Here is a 10,572-nt window from a genome sequence, read left to right on the forward strand (position 1 = left end):
TGTGTATTTAGGAATTCTTTTTATGATGTTATTGTTTGGTTTTTCTATAACAATTTCATGGATAAGGTGTAATTTTATAAACATGTAATGTGATAAATATGTAATGTGTTAAATATTTTTTATAAAAAGGTTGTTGCATGTCAAATTTCAAAACTAATTTTAAAGTGGCAAGAAATAAATCATAGCATTAAGGAACAACCATATTTTCACAATTTTTTTCTCATTTGATCCATTAGAGCTCCGTTACAAAAAGCCTAGTGTCCCGCTTGCCATTCATTGCGATTCATCATTCCTGAACACATTACTCAACTCTCTGTTGTATGCACTCTTCAAGTGTGCCTACGTTGAGACGCAGCAGTTGACTGACCATCTAGGGGTGAAGCATCGTTTCGCAACTGGGTCATCATGGACTTGAACCAAACAATTTAAAAGGATGATTTCATCAACAATTGGTTGAATATTAATCTAAGATATATAATATAACAATTTGTAGAAATTAACAACAGTATAACTCCTAAACTTGTAAGCATGTAAGCTCAAAAGTTAAGACTTGTAAATTTGCAACACTTAATAATATAAACCTTGTATGCCAATATTTATTATAGGGAGAACTATAAAAAGGGCCCCTTTGTTTCTTGATATTTGTATTATTATGATCTTACCATTGCCTCCTTAGAGGGTTAACTTAAGTGAAGCCAATGACATCCACAAACTTATGACAAGTTCACAAGTTTAAATGTATGATGTCTACCTCTCCCAACGACCCATCACTCTCCTTAATCAAATGAGGTGTTGAAGCCAATGACATCCACAAACTTATGACCAAACAACAAAGATATTGTATGTTCATTTCTCGTTGGACCGCGGTGACGTCCAAGCCACTTCACCATTTTAACGCATCCAACCTTCAGCCAAACCATTACATGTGAACTTCAAGGAAAAAAAAGGCCCTATGGGTGCTAAGGCGCCAACGGGCTAGAGGGCTCTTTGAATGGAGTCCACCAACTTTCCAACCCAATTAGAATCGTGCTCATTTTTTTATATAAAAAAAATTTAAATAATAATTGTATTGTTAGTTAAATTATTACGGGTTATTGATGAAAAAGTTTACAAGAGACTCATGCCTACGTGGACTTGACGCTTTTTTTTTAGTTAAACCATTACGCATAGTCTTACTCTTAGGTATATGAGCGTATTAAAATTGTATTTAAAATTAATAAAAACAACTTCAGATTTTATGACGTCTTTAGCAGTGACATTTCAGTGTTTCCAGGTTAGGGTATGACGATTCCGCCCTAAAAAACTCGTTACTCACACTTGGTTATAACCTTATGACGAGCATACCAAAAATACTTCATAGTACTATACAATAATGCAAGCCATAATTCGCACCACATCATACTTTAATTTAAGGAGTCTCCATTTCATTTGCATTGTATATCGATTTTATTCATTTAAATAATTTTATTTTATTTATATAACCTATTTGTATAATTTCCTCTAATCCATTATTTTTTTCACTTAACCTATATTTTGGACCTTTTTTCTTACTGAATAGTACGCTTTTAATGTTTTCTAATTAAAAATGATGCATGCACATTCTTAGGGGTGTAAATGAGACGAGCCGAGCCGAGCCCGAGCTTGACTCGTTTAACTTACACAAAGATCGAGCTCGGCTCGTTTCGAGCTCTATTTTCAAAGCTCGAGCTTGACTAGTGAGTAGATTTTCAAGCTCGAGCTCGGCTCGTTTACTATTTATCAATTATTTTGCATATAATTATATATATTTTTTCTATTATAATTTTATGTATAAAATATGTATTTTAAAAACTTATATAAATGAAAGGCTCGTATAGGCTCGCAAACTGGCTCAAGCTCGATTAGTAAAGCTCGGGCTCGTTTATCAAACGAGCTTACCTTTAAGCTCAAGCTTGATTAAGCTCGACTCGATCGAGTTTTTTAACAAGCCAATCTCAAATAGCTCGCTAGCAACTTAGCTCGTTTGCACCCTTACATATTCTGTTGTTCTAATGGAAACAATTCTCTTTAAATAATCACTCAGCTCGAGCCTAGTTGAGCTCGGATACACCACTATATAGAAGTTCACAAATCAGGTGTTTTTTTAACAACCGAAACCGGTTCCGGGTATGATCAATAAAAGTCAAGAACCAGATCAGGTATGCGCCGGTTCCAGGTATAATCTGATATTTGACCGGGTTTGCTACGTTTTTATCAGGTTTCAGTACAGTTCAGATCCACGTAGGGGTGCAAACGAGATGAGCCAGGCTCGAGCTCGGCTTGTTTCGAGCTCTATTTACAAAGCTTGAGCTCGACTCTTGATTAGATTTTTAAGCTCGAGCTCAGCTAGTTACATATTTATTAGTTATATGTTTTATATAAATATAGTTATTTTTATATATTTGTTTTCTACTAACATCGAAATCACCGTCGTGGAGACGGTTGACGGCGGAGACACACCCAGCCCTAACGCGCGGAACCACCGTCGCAGAGATGGTGGACAAGGGTAGCGAGCATTTTGTTCACGTGAGTTGAGGATAAAGCTTCATTGCGTACATGGTCTAGATTGAAGAAAAGAGTTGATGCTGCGATCTCGTTTCATCCTCCTCATGTTGTAGTGAAATTGATTCCAAATGAAAGGACACCAACAAAAATACAATGAAATAATTCTATTATAACACAATAAAAAAACACTAACAGGAAAAATAAATATTTTAAAAAAACACAATGAAAAACGTAATACTGGAGTAGTTGATGTGGATAGTGAAATATCTTTGGAAGACACGATTGAGTTGAAAAACATAGCTACTAATGAAAAAACAAAATTACAATTGGGTAAAACACAATTTGTATAACACTATGAAGAAAAAACACAATGACCATATTTATAACACAACATATATAAAAACCCACTAATTTTTTTTATATTTTTATAGTTACATGGTACTCATATTAAAGATAAAATTGTGCTCATTATTATGATGAATTTTGTTTCTTTTTTAAATGTCGTATAAAAAAGTTATTGACGTTTTAAAAAAAATGGTGGAATTAGCATGTGCTTTGCATGTGAAGAGAGAGAAAGTCAACAAATGTGTGTAATAACTTTTATGTCCTTCCCCCTTATTTCTCACTTGATTCTCCCATCCAAACTAATCTCAACCATCCAATTTTAAAATCAATGGCCTAGAATTCTTCTTATCCTTCCTACAAAAATAGTACTTCCTATTATAACCTAACCCACGTTATATATATTAATTAATAATTATTTAATATATATTTTAAAAAATTATATAAATGACCAGCTCGTTTAGACTCGTGAGTCGGCTCGAGCTTAATAAGTGAGGCTCGGGCTCGGACTCGTTTATTAAACGAGCTTAGTTTTAGGCTCGAGCTCTGACTCGGGCTCGATTAAGACTGCCTTGATCGAGCTTTTTAATGAACCAATTTCGAGTAGCTTGCAAGCAGCTCTGCTCGTTTGCACCCGTGAATCCACATAGAGGTGGAACCAATCAGTTACAAAAAAAAAACCCAATCAGTTAACAACTTCACGAGATCACATAATTTTACCACCACCACCGGCGCACATTAGCCCCAACCGCCGTAACAACCACCACTCTATTCATTCCTACATTCATTCCTCATATGCTTCAATGGATGTATTCAACTCACTCAACATCCGTGACCTCTTATCCTCCACCGACCTCGACGACTCCTCACCACTCTCTCCTCCCGACCTCCGCCTCGTATCCGACCGCCTCAACATCCAATTACTCAACACCAAGTCCAAAGTCCACCACCACTTCCACTCACACCACGCCGAGTACCTCAACCTCGTCTCCGAATCCTCATCCGCCGTTACCAACTCCTACCGCCTCTCCGAACTCGTAACCGAATTAACTAGCCTCTTATCGCCCGATCGGAAGCCGGTAGATGTGGAGATTAAGGACACGGTGGAGGAGATTAGGTTGAGTAGGATTGAGTTGAGGGAGAAGGAGGAGGAGTTAGGGTTAGTGGAGGTGGTGGTGAGGTTGAGAGATGAGTTGAGTGGAGTCGAGGTGGATTTGGGGGATGGGAAGGTTGTTGAGGCGGTGGAGAGGGTTACGGAGGTGAAGAAGGCGTTGCGAGTGGACGAGGATCAGACGGAAGGTGAGCCGGTGGTGTTTGGGCTGTTGAGGAGGAAGTGGACCGATTGCTTCAAGAAGGTAATGATAATTTGTGTTTAGACACGATAAGACGTGTTTAGCAAAATAGTGCGCAATGCAATTTTGTACGTTTTTAGAAATAATTAAAGTTAGGAGGCTAGGATTCAACATTTCTCCTTGTTATACATAAAACGTATAACTGTCACGCTCAAACCACTGAAGCCAGGTGTTTAACGAGTTGTTTTCATGTTTGATACTTGTGTTAATTACGTCGTCTCTAACGTGCTAAACACGATAAGGCACAATTTGCCAGCCCTGAATTTGTATTGGTTTGTGTTTAATTTGTGTTGATTTGTGTTAATTGAGCATGTTGATCTCTAATTGATATTATAGGCTTTTCTTGTTTTACAAATTATATGACCTAGTTGTAAGTGAATGTATGCATAGAACTATTAAGAGACTGAGTTGAGGAAATTGACATCAATAGAAGTGAATTGAGCATGTCGTATCTCTAATTTGATATTATAGGTTTCTTTGTGTAATTGTTTCACAAATATATGACATAGTTGTGAGTGAATGTTTGCAACTGGATTTGTGTTTGTATATACAATCAGTTAGGGCTGTAAACGAGCTAAACTGAGCCAAACAAGACCTTGTTCATGTCCGTTTGCTAAGCTTCTATTGGAAATTGAATGGATTTTTGTTGTTCGTGTTTGTTCATTAAGGAAATGAACTTGTTCTTGAACGATTAACGAACACAAACGATGTTTGTTGATTTGGCTAACTGAGAATGGTCAGTGTCAACAATTCGGCCAGAATACTTAGTTTGTCGTGGTGTTTTTTTTAACATTTATATTGATATGTTAATTTACATATAAGTTTCATCACATAAACCTCATGCATACTTTTTTATAATAGTTAATAATTTTTCTTAAATCTATATGATATGATTTGCAAAGTCATTAAAAAATATATAAAAAAAAACTTTAATGAACAAACATAAGCATACAATACAACATACTTGGACGTACATGAATGTAACTGTACACATTATCCAAAGTTCACAAGCACAATTAAATAAACATGGTCTTTGTTCATGTTTGTTCATTTAGTTAATCGAACGAAAGTCGTTGTTCATGTTCGCTTATTTATTAAACGAACGAACATAAACGAACTTCGCGCCGAATTCGCCGAATGTTTAGTTCCTTTAGGCCCTAAGTGCTAGTCAAGTATTGAGTAAATTGACACTGATAAAACTGAATTGAGCATCTTGTTGTCTAATTGGATATTATAGGTTTCTCTATTTCACAAATAAATGGCATAGTTGCCAGTGAATTTTTGCAATTGGATTTGTGTTTGTAGATACAATCATACAACAAGTGCTAGTCAAGAATTGAGTAAATTGACATTAATAAAACTAAATTGAGCATGTTGTTGTCTAAATGGATATCATAGATTTCTCAATTTCACAAATATATGACATAGTTGTAAGTGAATGTTTGCAATTGGATTTGTGTTTGTAGATACAACAAGTGCTAGTCAAGTTCATTGAGAATGCAGTGAAGTTTGATCAGCAAACCAACTCTGTTCATGTCAAGAACACAATGCCTATAAATGATATTCAAGGGATTGAGCTTTGTACTGTTCTGAAAGCAATGCATGTAAGTTCAATTCTTTCTTTGTTCCTTTTAGCATCACCTATTCACATTCAATTTTGCTGGTGAAATTGTTGCTTCTCAACAAGCTTAACACAAATTCATGTAAACCATTTTGATTCTAGTTTGATTTATTGTTATTTTCTTGTGTAGGTGGTTGGTATTCTAGATTATGGGCTTGCTAAAGTAGCAGATTTGATGACCAGACATGTAATAACTCCTGCAGTGCGATCACTTTTTCACAGTTTTTCTGTAGAAGAAAAAAAATCAGATTCAGGAGAGATAACTGAAGCAGTTTTGAAAATTATACCACTTTCTGGTACTCAGGTATTTATGAAGTGACAGTGGATTCAACATTATGTTTCTATTTTATTTTCACAATGGCAGATGCATGTTTGGGTGTAAACGAGCCGAGCCCAAGCTCAAGCTTGAGCTCAGGTCGTTTTGGATTGTATTTCTAAAGCTCAAGCTCGGCTCATGAGTAGTTTTTCACACTCAAGCTCAGCTCGGGCTTAGCTCGTTTTCTGTTAATTAATTATTTATGCATATATTTTATGATTGTAATTTTTTTATATAATATAATGTATATTATTTACTTTTGTCATATGTTTATATATAATTATTGATATTATTATTAAAATATGTTAAATAAAAAGCTTGTCTAGGCTCGCGAGCTTGATACGTGAAGTTTGGGCTCGAGCTTGTTTACTAAATGAGCCGTAATTAAAGCTCAAGCTCGGCTCGATTTTAGTTTTTAACAAGCCAATCTTGAGTAGCTCACGAGTGGATCGGCTCGTTTACACTTCTATATGCTTGAAAAGATCCGTTAAGTTACATCATAGAGGTTGTTAATAGTTCGGTTAATATTCAGAGTGTGTTAATATTCTGTGTTTGCAGGTTGAGAACATGGATGCTGAAAATCTTTATTCTGGAATTAATGTGATCATTCAGTTTATTTTCAACCATATTTGCTTTCAAAACACTTCTTGGATGCAATTATTTGGAAGATTGACATGGCCCCACATGGCAGAACTGATTATTTCAAACTTCCTTTCCAAGGTTTGTTTCTTTCTATGTATTTCATGAACCTATGCTATGACATACCGTTGAACTCGGTTTTAATATTTTGTGATTCTAGATTGTTCCTGATGATGCTTCCAAACTTTCTGACTTCCAAACAATAAGACAACTCACATCTGCGTTTGAAACGTCTCTTAAAGAAGTCAAGTTCATATCCTCTGAGAAAGATGAAAGATTGACCAATTTTACTGATAATGTTGAGGTTCACTTTGCAACAAGGAAAAAGGTTGAGATATTAGCAACATCTAGAGACCTTCTTCTACGTTCAGACTTTAAACTTCCTAAGGTAAGGTTACTTTAGACCTTACATATTCAACCAGTCTGCCACAATCATTTGCTTTTTGTATGCTTATCATTCTATAGACATTCAAATGTTGCATACAGTACAATGGTTGCATTAGTTGAAAAGAAACTACATTATTGAAATTCAGTTTAACATTGATGCGTAGGCTTGTAACGAAATGAACGGAGCCTGTTCGTAATGTTCGAACACGAACAAACAACTAAATGGACGGGGTTTTCTTGTTCATGTTGGTTCGTTAAGAAAATGACCTAAATGAATGTGTGGGACTAAAGAGTTATTAATTTTAGACTAAGTTGTAACAGGCCAAAAAAATTTTAATATGTTTATGAACGAAATTAAACAAACGTAAACTAACGAACATAAATGAACGTAAACGAACGTTCATGGACACAAATGAACGACGAGACATGTGTTCTTGTTCATGTTCATTCATATATTAAAATAAACGAACATAAGAGAACTTCCCGCCGCACTGTTCATTGAACGTTTGGTTCGTTTATAGGCCTATTGATACACATACAAGAAATAAAACAGTAATCTATAAAATATCATATATTTTAGAAAAAGTTTTAATATGTACTTCTTAAACGCAATTTATAATGAGCAATTTGTATTATATTAAAATTCCAACTTAAAATATGGTTCTATCACAAGGATTATTCAAGGAAAAGTGAAGATATTAAAAAAGGTGGGAATGTAGACTTGCTTTTCTCGTCTGAGAGGTGTGTCATATCTGAAGCGGCTTCACAGCTATTGGAACTAGTGCATCAAACACTCAAGGTTGGTGATATTTAACTAGGGATGACTCTACCAATGTATGACTTACTATCACTTTTTATGTTATTGTATGTAAGAACAAAAGTATATCTTTTTTTTTATTGTAAAACATTTTTATATCCACGCCACCAACCTGCTATAAAAAGGCTACATACAGTTTTAAAAGTTACTTACAATGACAAAAAAGGCGAAATAGTTGGTTGCATTTGTGTAATAAACCCTATGATAAACGTTGAAAGGGTTGATTACTACATTTGTAATCTGCTAACAATCTTTTGCCATTATATGTGTGCAAAAAAAAGAGAAAATTACTGTTTGTGTCCCTGTGGTTTTAAAGCGGAGTTTTTTTTGAACTGGTTTGAGTCCCTGTGGTTTCAAAAACGAACCATTTGAGTCCCTGCCGTTACTTAACTTTCAGGGTAAACTTTCATTTTTCTGAAACCACAGGGACTCAAATTGTTTGTTTCTGAAACCACAGAGACTCAAATTGTTCGTTTCTAAAACCACGGGGACTCAACCAGGTCAAAAAAAATTTTGGGGACTCATTGTGTCTCCGCCCTAAAACCACAGGGACGCAAACAGTAATTATCTCCAAAAGAAATGTTTTTTCATCATGTGTTACACTAACAGATTTTCAGGTTTTTACCATTACATGTAAGCAATCTTCTTTAGTAGGTAAAATGGTGGCGTGGTGGGTTGCCACTAATGTTTTACTTGCTGTAGAAAGTTACTTGATTAGAATGGTAATTTTACTTTCGAAGAGTATGCGACATACAATGGAAAAAATAATATTTATTCTTAAAAGGACAAAAAAGTGAAACTATAAACCTTATTAGACAATACTCTAAAAGATGCCAATTCACATATGTTAATATATCATATAAACAGTTGCACTTCCGTTGAACAATTATTTTATACCAAATATCTATTTTCAGGATGTTTGTTTGTCATCCTCAACAGTTGCTTTAGAATTTTGCCATGCTGCTAGGGATGCTTTACTTCTATATGAAGCTGTTATTCCAGTCAAGGTTAGTGTAGTACTTATTTAAAATCATATATATAATATATAAAAAACTTAAAAATTTTCATTTGTGATATAAAGCTAGAAAGACAGCTGGATGGTATCAACCAGGTTGCGGTTCTAATTCATAATGACTGCCTCTTCCTATCGCAAGAGATTCTTGGCCTTAAATTTGAGGTACGCATTGGAAGATTCTATAATGTTCCCGTCCATTTGACATTATCTGTGGCAAATTTTAATGGTAACTTTTTCATGTCAATTTTCAGTATCAGTCAGATTTCCCACCTTCTATGAAAGGAGCCGTGTTTATTGATTTAGGCGTAAGATACAAACTAATGGCAGAAGAGATATTACAAAGACAAATAAACCTTGTTAAGCATAATTTGATGGAGGTAATTTTATTAATTTATAAAGTTATAAAAATTGAAAAACCTATTTTTTAACTTAATTTAAATACTTAACTGTTAAAACTGTCACCAGGCAATTGATGGTGCAGATGGATTTCAAAACACTCACCAACCAAAGCGATACGAATCCGCAAAATTCAGTATCGATCAGGTAATAATTAATAAATATAATCAGTTCGTCATTGTTCACATGTGAAATTCCCAATTTGCCCTCTTATGGTTATGTTTACAGGTGGCTTTTATCCTTGAGAAAGTGCGTATAATTTGGGAGCCGTTATTGTTACCGTTAACATACAAAAGAAGCATGTGCACTGTTTTGGAGGCTGTATGCTCTAGAATGACTAAAGATATACTTCTCTTAGATGATATTGCAGCTGAAGAAACATTGCAGGTGCATTATTTATTTATTTAAATTAATTTTTATATATTTATTAATGAGGCTGGAATAAATTGTTTATTTTTACTTTTATCAGACTCAAAGGTTGATTCAGATGTTACTGGAAAACCTTTCGTCGTTATTGGAGTCATTGGTTAGTATTAAACAAACAACAAAAGCGCAGGAAGCATCACCGGCCTCTATTGATGATCTAATCCCGTCACTCCCACAGCTGCGGATATTGGCAGGTTTGTCCCATTTGACTCGCTTACTTTTTTTTTATAAACAGATCATTAATTCATTATTTGCTTTTATTTTTACTTTTATTTTTTCTTATAACTGTTTCATAAATTTTAACAGATATGTTGGACATGCCTCTAAAGACTATAACTGCATATTGGGAAAGTGGTGAGCTGGCAAACTGCGGTTTCACGTCATCTGAGGTATTATTATTTTTTTAATTTGCGAATAATTAAGCGACTTTTTTTATATACTATTGAGAGAGATTGTTAATTTGTTATGCATGAATCTTGCAGGTTAAAGACTTTATCAGAGCGATATTTGCAGATTCGCCCCTACGGAAAGAATGCTTGTGGAGGATTGAAAATTCAAGTATTAGGAGTGTGTCATAATAATAAGCTTTCAAAAAGTGATTCCACATATGCCTAACAAAATTAGTTTTTTCGCTCATTTTGCCGCGGCCCGACTCGCATTACAGAAGTTTAGGTTTTTCTTAACTGTGAATACTTAGATAACCCTACTGATGTAGTGGAATCAAATAACAAGTTTCTC

General features: G+C 34.7%; 1 protein-coding gene across 1 annotated transcript; it reads left to right on the forward strand.

The window, feature by feature from the left end:
• The first annotated feature begins 3,668 nt into the window (after nt 1-3,668).
• LOC143597625 (centromere/kinetochore protein zw10 homolog) lies at nt 3,669-10,412 on the forward strand. The gene is made up of 14 exons (XM_077076072.1): nt 3,669-4,220; nt 5,684-5,821; nt 5,969-6,142; nt 6,713-6,874; nt 6,954-7,181; nt 7,854-7,979; nt 8,912-9,004; nt 9,079-9,174; nt 9,264-9,389; nt 9,478-9,555; nt 9,637-9,795; nt 9,878-10,028; nt 10,141-10,223; nt 10,317-10,412. Exons 1-14 carry the CDS (start codon nt 3,669-3,671, stop codon nt 10,410-10,412), a joined length of 2,262 nt encoding a protein of 753 aa, XP_076932187.1.
• Nucleotides 10,413-10,572: the final 160 nt, after the last annotated feature.

The sequence above is a fragment of the Bidens hawaiensis genome, unplaced genomic scaffold, assembly GCF_021521415.1.
Source record: "Bidens hawaiensis isolate Kalapana, Puna unplaced genomic scaffold, B.hawaiensis_p1.1 tig00048687_1, whole genome shotgun sequence".
In the NCBI taxonomy this organism is placed as follows: domain Eukaryota; kingdom Viridiplantae; phylum Streptophyta; class Magnoliopsida; order Asterales; family Asteraceae; genus Bidens; species Bidens hawaiensis.

Bases quoted from the DNA above. Each gene is read 5' to 3' on its own strand.
- LOC143597625 (XM_077076072.1), top strand. From the start codon at position 3,669: ATGGATGTATTCAACTCACTCAACATCCGTGACCTCTTATCCTCCACC. The intron at 9,005-9,078 runs GTTAGTGTAGTA...TGTGATATAAAG, and splicing joins AAGCTGTTATTCCAGTCAAG to CTAGAAAGACAGCTGGATGG. The intron at 10,224-10,316 runs GTATTATTATTT...TGAATCTTGCAG, and splicing joins GCGGTTTCACGTCATCTGAG to GTTAAAGACTTTATCAGAGC.